At 46.3% G+C, this 11,188-nt stretch overlaps 2 protein-coding genes across 4 annotated transcripts in view; one reads left to right on the top strand and one right to left on the bottom strand.

The window, feature by feature from the left end:
• Positions 1-33: 33 nt before the first annotated feature.
• On the top strand, positions 34-7,577 carry EIF4A3 (eukaryotic translation initiation factor 4A3). The gene is made up of 12 exons (XM_082757299.1): positions 34-241; positions 477-549; positions 1,385-1,451; positions 2,474-2,536; positions 3,002-3,134; positions 4,171-4,251; positions 4,628-4,769; positions 5,472-5,610; positions 6,200-6,315; positions 6,785-6,892; positions 6,976-7,103; positions 7,327-7,577. The coding sequence occupies exons 1-12, from the start codon at positions 70-72 to the stop codon at positions 7,341-7,343; spliced, it is 1,239 nt and encodes a 412-aa protein (XP_082613425.1). The 5' UTR covers positions 34-69; the 3' UTR covers positions 7,344-7,577.
• A 1,624-nt stretch (positions 7,578-9,201) lies between these two features.
• Positions 9,202-11,188, bottom strand: part of ATL2 (atlastin GTPase 2) — a gene marked incomplete at its 5' end in the record, with an annotated part of 43,732 nt that continues 41,745 nt past the window's right edge. For all 3 annotated transcript variants that reach the window (XM_082757719.1, XM_082757720.1, XM_082757721.1), the window contains one exon: positions 9,202-11,182. In XM_082757719.1, coding sequence (XP_082613845.1) covers positions 11,063-11,182 — 120 coding nt within the window. In that variant the 3' untranslated portion in view covers positions 9,202-11,062. The remainder of the gene's footprint in view (positions 11,183-11,188) is intronic.

The raw sequence follows: 11,188 nt of genomic DNA, 5'->3' as shown, positions 1-11,188 counted from the left end.
CGTGCGCATGCGCAGTGCGCGCCGCGGCCTGGTCTCTCGTGTGAGGAGGCAGCGGGGGAGGCCGCGGCCATGTCGGGCTCGGCGGGCTCGGGCGGCGGCAGCGGCTCGGCCAGGAAGCGGCTGATGAAGGAGGAGGACATGACCAAGGTGGAGTTCGAGACCAGCGAGGAGGTGGACGTGACGCCCACCTTCGACACCATGGGGCTGCGGGAGGACCTGCTGCGGGGCATCTACGCCTACGGTGAGGGGGGGGGGGGAGGGGAAAATGGGGAGGGGAGGGGGAGAAAAGGAGGGGGAGAAGAGGAAAGAAAGGGAAAAAAGGGAAGGAAAGGGAAAAAGGGGAGGGGAAGGGAAAGGGAAAATGGGGAGGGGAGAGGAAGGGAAGCGAAGGGAAGGGGAGAAGGGGAAGGGAAGGGAGCTGGGGGCCATGGGGGTGTTGGTGTGTGTTTTGGGGCCCCTAACGGCTGTTCCCACAGGGTTTGAGAAGCCGTCGGCCATCCAGCAGAGAGCCATCAAGCAGATCATCAAGGGCCGGGACGTGATTGCACAGTAGGTGGCCGCTCGTTGTCTGCAAGGCCTGCCAAGGGGGTGAATAGGCAGGGGGAAAGCCGGTGCGTTGTCTCTGGTGGTATAAAAACGGATGTGGTTGCCGTTGGGAAAGGTGTTGCTGGGTCACTAGTGGGAACTGGCAGCTTTCTGGGTTGTATTGGCTTAGCTGGTCCCAAGGAGGCCTTATAGCGGCCTTCCAGTACCTAAAGGGGTCTATGGGAAAATTGGAAGAGATGCTTTGGCAGGGAGTGGAGTGATAGGACAAGGGGTAATGGCTTTAAACTGAAAGAGGATAGGCTTTGATTGCATGTTAGGAAGAAATTTTTCACCGTGAGGGTGGTGAGGCACAGCAGCGCCTTGCCAGAGAAGCTGTGGATGCCCCATCCCTGGAGGTGCTCAAGGCCAGGCTGGATGGGGCTTCGGGCAGCCTGGCCTGGTGGGAGCTGTCCCTGCCCATGGCAGGGGATGGAACCAGGTGATCTCTGAGGTCCCATCCAACTTAAGCCACTGCTGGATTCTGTGATCTAACATTTCCTTTAAAAAAATTAAAGATCTTCCGAGACAGATGGCAGAAAGCTGAAGTACTGATCTGATAAAGAGTAACTATGCCAGAGCCAGGGAGCCTGGAATAGACAGTGCTTTGTCCCTGATGCTACAGTCTTTAAAGCTGTCTGCCTGCAAACCACACTGTGATCATAACAAAACTTTGTGGCAATGTTCACTTGTTTTCAACAAATGAATGGCAGTTCCTTTGGGCAGAGAGGTGGAATGTGTTGAAATTGCGTGTGTTGTTTATCCAGAAATGGAGAGCGTTCACCAAACATCTGTTCCTCAGGTCACAGTCCGGAACAGGAAAAACAGCAACGTTCTCCATCTCCGTTCTGCAGTGCTTGGATATACAGGTAACTTCACGTGCTGAAAGGTTGTTTGTTGTTTTTTAATTAATAGATTCATCATCATAAAAGCCTCTGTTTGTTAAGAGCGAACAAATGAAGCATTCCATTGAACTCTTAGTTATGGGCAGTAAAATTGAGGCAAAATTCTGACTGAAAATTTCATTAGTTTAGCTGTTAAACCCACCTTGACGAAATACATTCAGAAAAAAAATCTTACGAAGTTGGTTTTAATAGCTGACCTCATTCATACAGTTTTATTTTTGTTGTTAGAGGGCTAAGTTAATCTCTGAGCAGGCAGATTTGCCCTCAGCAGTCCTAACAGCATTGTCGACCCATCTGAACAGCTGCATACATTGCACAAAATCAAATGCAGACTGGTGACTGACATGTTTGCTTGTGTTTTACTCAGTGGTACCATGTCCATCTAATTGTTTTTGAAATATCCACTCAAGTGTGTAGATGATGAGTAAAATGATTTTCTGTGGGCTGTTACTCCTTTAAGTAAAGCCTAGATTGCCATTCACCTGTCACTGCCTGGGGTTGTAAAAATAAACGTTGCGTGTTGTGAATGAAAAGGTCGGCTTTTTGCTTTGTTTCTGTAAAGTGCTCACAGTAGTTTTCAAATCCAACACTTCAAAACATTATTTTTGTGCAGTGCAAGGTTTTTATCTGAACTGGAAATAGGAAATTTTGGTCGCTTAAGTTTCTTTCTAGTCTCCTGTAAGATGAGTACACACTTCTACAAGTAATTTCAGCAATTAGGTAGAAAAGCGAGCTGTCAACTGAAGAACCACCCAAAACCAGACTTGTCAAAAGCAACTTAATGTAAGAAGCTGTTACTGTGTAAGTGCTCTGTGTGGGAGCAGCTCTCTAGGTGCACTGACCCATGCAAACACTAGGTTTTAGCACAAAATTTTATGATGAATCCTTGAAGTGTGACGTTTCAGAGTACCGTGACATCTGTTGCCTGTTACGCTTGGATGCTATCTGCCACGTGACCAACTGCCACCATTGCCTGTTCTTGTCAGGTTCGTGAGACCCAGGCCCTGATCTTAGCACCAACTCGGGAGCTGGCAGTACAGATTCAGAAGGTAGGAGCACCTCAATCACCATCTGTAAAGCACTTGCAAGGCCTGCTGCCAATTCCCAGGTGTTTCCCAGCAGAGCTAGGAGTGCAGCTTCTGCTTTTTCTTTCTGGAAGCATTTACATGTTTTCCTGAAAGGAATAAGAAATTATGCTATAGGGCTGTTTTTCCCATCTGTATTATATCCGTTCTTGGTTCCATGGCTGTGTTGTTTAAGGTATTACACCTTCCTACCTGAATTTTTAAGGACAGTATTTTTGTAAAGCAGTTATGATCCCCAGAGACTGAGTCCTCAGTGTTTGAAAGCCTGCCCTTGAGGAGGTTTGGGTAACAACTAAAACAAAATAGTATTTTTATTGAGCTTACATCTTCTGAAAAAAATACTGAATGGCCATGCAGCTTCAAAGCTCTTCACATATAACAAATTTCATGAGAGCTCAGTTGGTTAATCCATCCTTTGTGTCAAAACAGGGTCTTCTTGCTCTGGGGGACTACATGAACGTCCAGTGTCACGCCTGCATTGGAGGCACCAATGTGGGGGAAGACATTCGAAAGCTGGATTATGGGCAGCACGTTGTAGCTGGCACTCCAGGCCGGGTGTTCGGTAAGGAGCTCTGAGAGGCTGCAGCCCTCCAGGTTCAGATGAGTTGAGCCAGGGGAACACTGCAGATTTTGTGCACTTAGATTCAAAAGAGATAAGTCTGAATTTACTGGAGTAATATATGAAATCAGAGAAATCAGTGGGGAGAATATTGGGATTTTCTGTTTATATTTTGCATTTCATTGTTGAATGGTTCTTTACTCTTTTTTGTGCTAGCAGGTAATTTTTAACAGGGAAGATACTGCAATCCTAGGAAAGAGGTTAAAGTCTTAGAGGAGAGAGGAGCTGGGTCTGTTTGAATGTCAGAATTAGGCCCATATTTTCTGTGTACTAGCCCTCCCTAGCTCTTTCTTAAATCAGGTGTACACACAACTGTACTTCTTAGTTTCACGACATAAAGATTTTTATATTTATTGGTAATGGTGATTGCCCAGTGGTAGTGTTAGCCTTCAAGCTCACATCTTCTGTATCTCTGAGGAACAGGCAACACTTTCTTATGTGAATACCTGTCACTGGGAGAACACAGAGTTAGTCTCCGTAAGTGCAAGGACATAAAAATGCAAAAAACAATTTGGTGGCTGCCAAACTGTTGGCTTCGAACAGCACACTTTAGAGCAGGTACTTTTTTATGACAGTATGAAGGAGTTACACAAAGCAATGTGCTCCTTCGAACAGGAGGCAGATTTGCCCACTCTGTTGACACAAAGTTCAGGTAGCACTTTGCATTTTTCACATCCAGCTGCAGTTTCTGTGGGAGACTGGTTCACCTGTGTGCAGTTACCAAACAGCCTCCCACAGGTGAGGTTCTGAGAGCTTCCCTGCAATTCATGCTCCCTTAGCTGAATGGCAGAGATGTGCCCATGGTTGTAGGGCATGCAGTGGCTCTTGGGTGTGCTTTTTTCCCTCACCAAACACTAGTCCCTGTTGGCAGCAGGGGCAGTGCCTGTCCTCCTTCCAGCAAAATGCACTGACGGGCTGAGAGCAGTGTAGGCTCGCTTGCTGTCAGAGCCTTTTCATCTTACAAAATGAAATCTTACAGATATGATTCGGCGTCGAAGTTTAAGGACTCGAGCCATCAAAATGCTGGTTTTAGATGAAGCAGACGAAATGCTGAATAAAGGTAAAGCAATTCTTTCTACTCAACTCTGAGATTCCACTGTGTCCCAGGTGTTAGTCCCGCTCCTTAAAAAGAACTGGTTTTGCCAAAGCTAGGCAATTACATTACAGGCTGCACCAAACTACGTAACGTGCCTAAATTGTCCAATTCAGGTGCTGTGTCATTTTCAGTAGTTAAAAATTCTTGAGTGCTGCCTTTTGTACTGTACTGCGCAACGCAGCCATGTCCAGGTGTGGGGAACTGGGGAGAGGTGAGCAATGGGTTATGCTGGCTGAGTTATTGATTCAGTCACTGTTCTCATAGCTCAGACTGTGAAAAAAGAGGATATTCAGGAGAAAGACATGCTAAGTGTCCTATGCTACCTGATTTGCTTTTGCAGGTTTTAAGGAGCAGATTTATGATGTGTACAGATACTTGCCTCCAGCTACGCAGGTGGTTCTGATCAGTGCCACTTTGCCTCATGAAATTCTGGAGATGACCAACAAATTCATGACCGACCCCATTCGCATCTTGGTCAAACGGTGAGTTTTCTTGGAATGTGAGAGAGACAAGTGTTCCTTCTCACCAGTGCAGTTTGACTCGGTATTTGCAGATGTCCTTGTGTCCCACTTTCAAGCAGCAGCAGACTTGTCTGACTTAATCCTCATCCGATTCTGTTCGCTGCTGTTCAGCCTGACTCCCCCATCTCTCCACATAGAGCAGTCTCTTCTGGAAATCCACCTCCCAGGCCTCCCTGCTTCCTGTGCTCCTCCAGAGGCATCTTCTGTTAATTTGCTATAATATAGTATGGCTAGAAAGCTTAAAGCTGACTGATTCTGGAGGTGGAGCTTACATCTGGCATTGCCACAGATGTTACTGAACTCGCCAAGAATCAAGAGGAGTAAGTAGGCAGTCTGGCTGGGAGGGCCTCCCTCTTATCTGATCAGTCTCTTTTGCTAAGATGTTTGAATGTAAAAATAATGAGAACAGAAGCATTTCCCTTGGAAGCTGTCTAAAGCAGAGAGGGTGCCCAAGTTCATGTCTCTGTTGCACAGGTAATGTTTGAGGCCTTTCTTAGAGCAGACTTCTCCAGGGACTTCATATAATAGTGTCTGCTTCGGTGCAACCCACTACACCCAGGGCAGAGATGTGAGCTCTGCTAAACCACAGCCACCCCTTTTACCTGTGTTATTGTCTGTATTCATTTCCTCATGGCACGTTACAGCTCTTCTTCTCCCCTACAGTGATGAGTTGACCCTTGAAGGAATCAAGCAGTTTTTCGTGGCTGTGGAGAGGGAGGAATGGAAGTTCGACACCTTGTGCGATCTCTACGACACACTCACCATCACCCAGGCTGTCATCTTCTGTAACACCAAGAGAAAGGTACGGTGGCCACCAGATGGATACATTATATATTCCTCTCTCAAAGAGGAATTTATTCCTCTTTGTGAGAGGAATAACAATATTTAGTCCTCTCACAAAGAGGGTCTCCTCTGAGAGGATGACTAGGACAAACCCAGCTAAAAGGCCTAGTTGTTTCCCCTGTTGGGAATTGTTCAGTAAGAAGAGAGCTTAAATGTGTCTTTAGGATGTGCCTAACGTAAACAACAGGTTACAGGCAGCAGCACTGATGTAGTTGGTAGGAGCTGCCTTTTTGGACTAGTAGAACTCATTGGATAAGAATGTGCTTATTGTAGTTGTTTGTAAGCCCAAAAACAAAACCACCCTTTTTGAATAAACATCCTTAATTCCTTTCCTTTGGGAGTTCATGGAAGCCTGTCATAGAGCTGATGCTCTGTAAGGACTATTTACTTCCATAACGCTTAATGGAGCTTCCATTAGCTCCGTAATGCTTGTTAAAGTGTCTCTCACTCCTTACCAGCATGTGTGTTCAGACATTCTCCAAGCCCAGCTTGCGTAGTTGGCTGCCATCAGCAAATAACTAAGCCAGGCTGCTTGGCTGTACCCACAGGTAGACTGGCTGACAGAGAAGATGAGAGAAGCCAACTTCACAGTGTCATCCATGCATGGGGACATGCCACAGAAGGAGAGAGAATCCATCATGAAAGAGTTCAGATCTGGTGCAAGGTAAATCCCTTGAACAGTGTTTACATCAATGCTACATCAGGTCAGGATTTCTTCAATTGTCTCATAGGCTTCTAAGACTGGTTCCTTTAAACCTTTCTCTCAAGGCCTTGTTCCTACTCTAGCTTAAAATCAGAACTCTGATTCCCATCCATCTTCTTATGGTATCTCAGGGGTGGGGGATAGTCACCCTCCAAGGAGGAACACTCCTATTTGTAGGCATCGAATTGGCCTCTTCAGCAAGCTAGTACAGGCTGGGAGTTGCTGCATTTAAAATAAATCAAGGAAGATAGATGAAAGCTGGCTCTGCACTATCTGTCTCTCCCCTGAAGGCTGGCAATTCTGCATGGGACAGCAGCCTTGTGGATGCTGTCAGCATGCTGTGGGGAGGCCTAGTGCTGGAAAGACAACTCAGCACCTCACACACCATCAGAGGGGTGCAACAGGAGTCATTGTCCCCTTCTCTTTGCAGCCGAGTCCTCATCTCAACAGATGTTTGGGCTAGAGGCCTGGATGTGCCTCAGGTGTCCCTGATCATTAATTACGACTTGCCCAACAACAGAGAACTCTACATACACAGGTAAGCTTGTTCCCATGAGGGAATGCAGCTGGCTCACTCTTCCCTGAGGTGGCTCCAGTCTCTCTTTCCTTCCACCTCCACAGAATCGGCCGCTCAGGCAGATACGGGCGAAAAGGTGTAGCGATCAACTTCGTGAAGAACGATGACATCCGCATCCTGCGGGACATCGAGCAGTACTACTCCACCCAGATCGACGAGATGCCCATGAACGGTGAGCATGGGCCTGCCCCAGGGAGGCTGCTGGTGCGCTGCAGCTGGAAGGGATGGAGGCTTCGTTTTGCCACGTGCCTCATTCCCAACTACACCCTCTTTTCTCCCCCTAGAGAATCAGGGGAAAAAATTGGGAAAATCTGGGTGCACTTTGCTGCTGGGCTGTTGCTTTCAGCCCACTCAGTGCATACTTACATTTTCTTTTTCTTATTCTCTCGTTTCAGTTGCTGATCTTATCTGAAGGTCCACGTTCATCAGGGAGTGGTACTCATCTAACCATTTGTTAGCCTCCATAATTATGTCTTGGACCCACCTCCTTTTACTCATACTGCTGGTCATATATTCCTGAGTTGGGCTGCAGTCAGGAACTTGTGTAAATAATGTCTTTACTCCTGCCCATGTTTTTCAATAAAAAAAAGGAAGTTTTACCATAATTTGTGCTTACTTACTCTAAACTAAGACAGTCACAGGCAGGAAGCTTTGAGATACTGCCACAATAGGGTAGCACAATCAAAAAAGCACTGGAGACCATAATAAAGTCATAAAATACCAGGCATCCTGTTCAGCCTCTTACACTTGCTGTGCTAGCTGCTAGACGTTTTAGATTTTAACTCATTCTTGCTTCTCAAGGGATCAGCCTTACGTAGAAAAAGCTTATGGCAAGCTTGTCATAAGCTGCTTTAAGAAAACTGAGTTACAAGATAGAAGGTTCCTGTCATTTATGACCTTTCAGAGTTGTTTTTTTTAATTATTCTGGATGAATATTTTCCCATCAGCAAGGAACCTGGGGACTTCAGCAGAAGTTTGTAAAGTTGAGTTCCTGTTTAACTTGATGCCAGCTGGGAGAACACAGTCTAACCACAGTAGAATAATCACTAACATTCATACGTTTCCTGAAATAACCAAAAATATCTTTTATCTTGACACCTTTCCCACAACACGCATGCACTCACCAGCACTGGCCTTTAAGGCACCAGTATCTCCAGTAACCAGCGTTCAGGGCCTCGTCTGTCTCCAGCTGCCTCCCGCAGAGGGCAGCACTCACACTACAGACATGTCTCTTGGTCCCCCGTGCACCCCAAGGACCTTCCAGTCCCTCTCACAGGAGCTCTGGTCCCTGGTTGCCTAACAGACCTGTAAGTGCAGCCAGCCTGGCCTCAGGGCTGCTTCACCAGCTGGCTCCCACTTACCTGGCTAACCCAGACCCCTGTTCTACACTAACACATGCCCTGGCTCTACAGCTGCTGGCACACGCTTGCCATTTACTCCCATCTCCCCACACAGCCCCCATGGCCCAAGGTCCCACACCAGGTGGCACTCAGGCATCTCTTGAGTCCCCCCACCCAGGGAGCAGGTTAGAAACAGAGTTAAAGGAGAGAACAGGTCAGAACACAGCAATCACACACAGACCCAGGACAGACAAGCACACTCACCAGCAGCCTGCTGACATACAACCAGCACCTTTCATGCCCTTGACCTTCCATTTCCCACACTTGTTCCTCTCCAAAATCACCTTGATCTTTTTCTTCCTGCCTTTGGTTCCTCCCACGTGCATCCCACAGCATGTTCTGCACAGTCCCCAAGGCCCCTTCCCCGCACCACTAACCTCCCTCACTCTGCAGTGAGCCCCTACTGTAACACCATGATAGGTTTCACATCCCTTCGGCCACAGCAGCAGGAGAATCCTGTGCTCTGTGTATGCATGCAGACAAGCCCCCTAACACTAAATGACTAACCTAAACCTTCAGAATGGGAACCTGGGGCAGTGGGGGAAGGATGACAATTGTCCCTACCATTCTCTGTGCCTTTAAGCATTCATTTCATAGCTTCCTGGCACAGGGTTCAGAATTCTCCCCTTCCCCACTCCCTTCCACCATCAGTCCTCTGATGCTGACAGGGTAGAGTCTGGGTCAAGTCTTGCAGCCTCACTAGGGTCACCCCTGGGCAGGGTTCTGCTCTCACCATCACTGCAGGGCACAGCGCAGCCTCACAGCTGACAAACTTCTTGCATTCTCCAGGAAGGTACAGGGCAAGCATCCTACACACCTCCTCAGTCTTTTGACTAATAAGGAAAAGAGATTCAGCACCAAAGCATTAGATTGTTTAAATAACGGTATTTAATCTGTACAGTTTTAAAGATACCATAAAATGCAACATTCCTACCTCATCTTCAGCATCATTCACCTGGAGCTGAGCCCTAATCTCTGGAAATCAGGTAACAACCACCGCTCCCTAGAAGCTCCTTAGGGTACAAAAGTCACAGTGCAATTGCTTTAGTTCTAAACAGATGATTTCCCTCCCTGATGAGAGGGGAGCCTGATGAAGCTCAAACATTGATGGAAATTTTTACTACTGCGGAATGAAGAAAAAAATGAAATACAAGCTATTGCACACAGTCATTTCCAGCTGAAACTACAGCAGTTAACTCTTTAGCTGCCCTTGTACTCCACACATCTGAAAACGCCTTAGTTGATGCTTAGTCAAGAGTGAAAACAGATCCTGTAACAAGATTTCAGAACGATACAATTGTCGGAGGGCAGAAGCTGACACAACTCCACAAGTCAAGAAGCGTGCTTTAGAAGAGCAGAAAGTTTTCCTAAACAGGGAGGGGATATGAGCTAGACAAATGTCATCTTTCAGAGACAAGCATGAGAGAAACATCAGCTTCAATAGAAAGCTATGAAGTACAATAGACAATCTGTTTACATAATTGTCAGGATAAGTATTTGACATAGTTTATGTAGTAGAATACATACTTAAACATCTTTTAAAAATAAGCACGAATTTAATTTCATATATACACAACTGATTTTAATCATGTACTGAAAATAAATTACAGGAAATAACTTTAAAATGCAACAGAGGACAAGAGTTTCACAACAAACATTCCCACTGATTTTCCCAAGGGGGTGAGAGATTGCAGTGCTCAAGGCAGGTAAATATCACAAATATATCAAAAAACTTCAAATTGTTGATGCATTCACACATTTACATGAGCCACAAACATTCCTTTACAGGGACTGCACTTAGCTACCACAGAACCAGGTTTTGCCATAAACTACAAAACTTTGATACAAAATCGTATTTATATATTTATATTTCATATACATGCCCTATCTGTGATTTCTTAAAAAATAAAAACTAAACACACTGTACAGACAATCCTAACTCATTGCTTGGTAGCTGTAGGCAACGTTTTTGGATGGAATTTCTCCCCCAGTAGAATTAATGGCAATATTATATACATGAAGGCTAAACTGCAGAAAAAGACAGCTCAGTTCTGATATGCACCTCCCTCGGGACCAGGTCTGCAAGTTCAAGGCAAGACACCGTATGCTCTGACCCACCGCCTCCCTCACCAGCTACTCCTGCCATCCGCGGCGTGAGGAACCAATACATGCATTTGTGTAACACTGGTACAAAAGGCAGTAAAGCAAGATACATACTGCAACGGAGTGGCTCTAATGGCTTCACCGACTCGACACACAGAACAACTCCTGCCTTAGAGGTGGCAAGGGGACGTGGCAGAGCTAGGTACATCTGGTGACAGCACCCTTCAGGTGGGTCTGATTGCTACTTCCCTGAAATTACCTCCTGCAGAGGACAGGCTCCCCACTGTAAGCCAGAAACTGCATCAACTCAAACACCGGGGGAAAAAATGCCTCCCCCACACACTCCCCAAAATGCACACATGCACAGTTCACCAGGACTATACTTAAAAACACGCACCCCTCCCTCCCACCCCAGCGGTCTCCATGGCACCAGTTTGTCTCAGGAGCAGAGCACTGACAAACTTACTCTCCCCAGGTGATGGCAGCAATCTGTGAAGCCAGTCACACTAAACTACTTCTACAGTTGATTGTAAACTTTGGTTTATTTTTTATTTTTTTTTTATTGAGTTCTCATGGTACAGCAAGCATGTCTAAGATGAGAGGGCAGAGTTGAAGAGGAGATGAACTGTCAGTCTGTCTTTAGTCTGGCATGGTGAGACACCTGCTCGGTCAGGCCTGCTTTGATAGAGTTTTTAACAGACTGTCTCATATGATCCTCCACCAAATTATCACTCATGGGCTTCAACACCTGTGG

The sequence above is a fragment of the Aythya marila genome (assembly GCF_965140915.1).
Source record: "Aythya marila genome assembly, chromosome: 3".
Lineage (NCBI taxonomy): Eukaryota > Metazoa > Chordata > Aves > Anseriformes > Anatidae > Aythya > Aythya marila.
The sequence above is the reverse complement of the archived record's forward strand: the minus strand, read 5'-3'. Positions and strand labels throughout refer to the sequence as shown.

Excerpts from the sequence above, each read along its gene's own strand:
- EIF4A3 (XM_082757299.1), top strand. The coding sequence starts at position 70 with ATGTCGGGCTCGGCGGGCTCGGGCGGCGGCAGCGGCTCGGCCAGGAAG. Across the intron at positions 550-1,384 it reads GGCCGGGACGTGATTGCACA|GTCACAGTCCGGAACAGGAA; the intron begins GTAGGTGGCCGC and ends TCTGTTCCTCAG. Across the intron at positions 4,252-4,627 it reads AGACGAAATGCTGAATAAAG|GTTTTAAGGAGCAGATTTAT; the intron begins GTAAAGCAATTC and ends TTGCTTTTGCAG.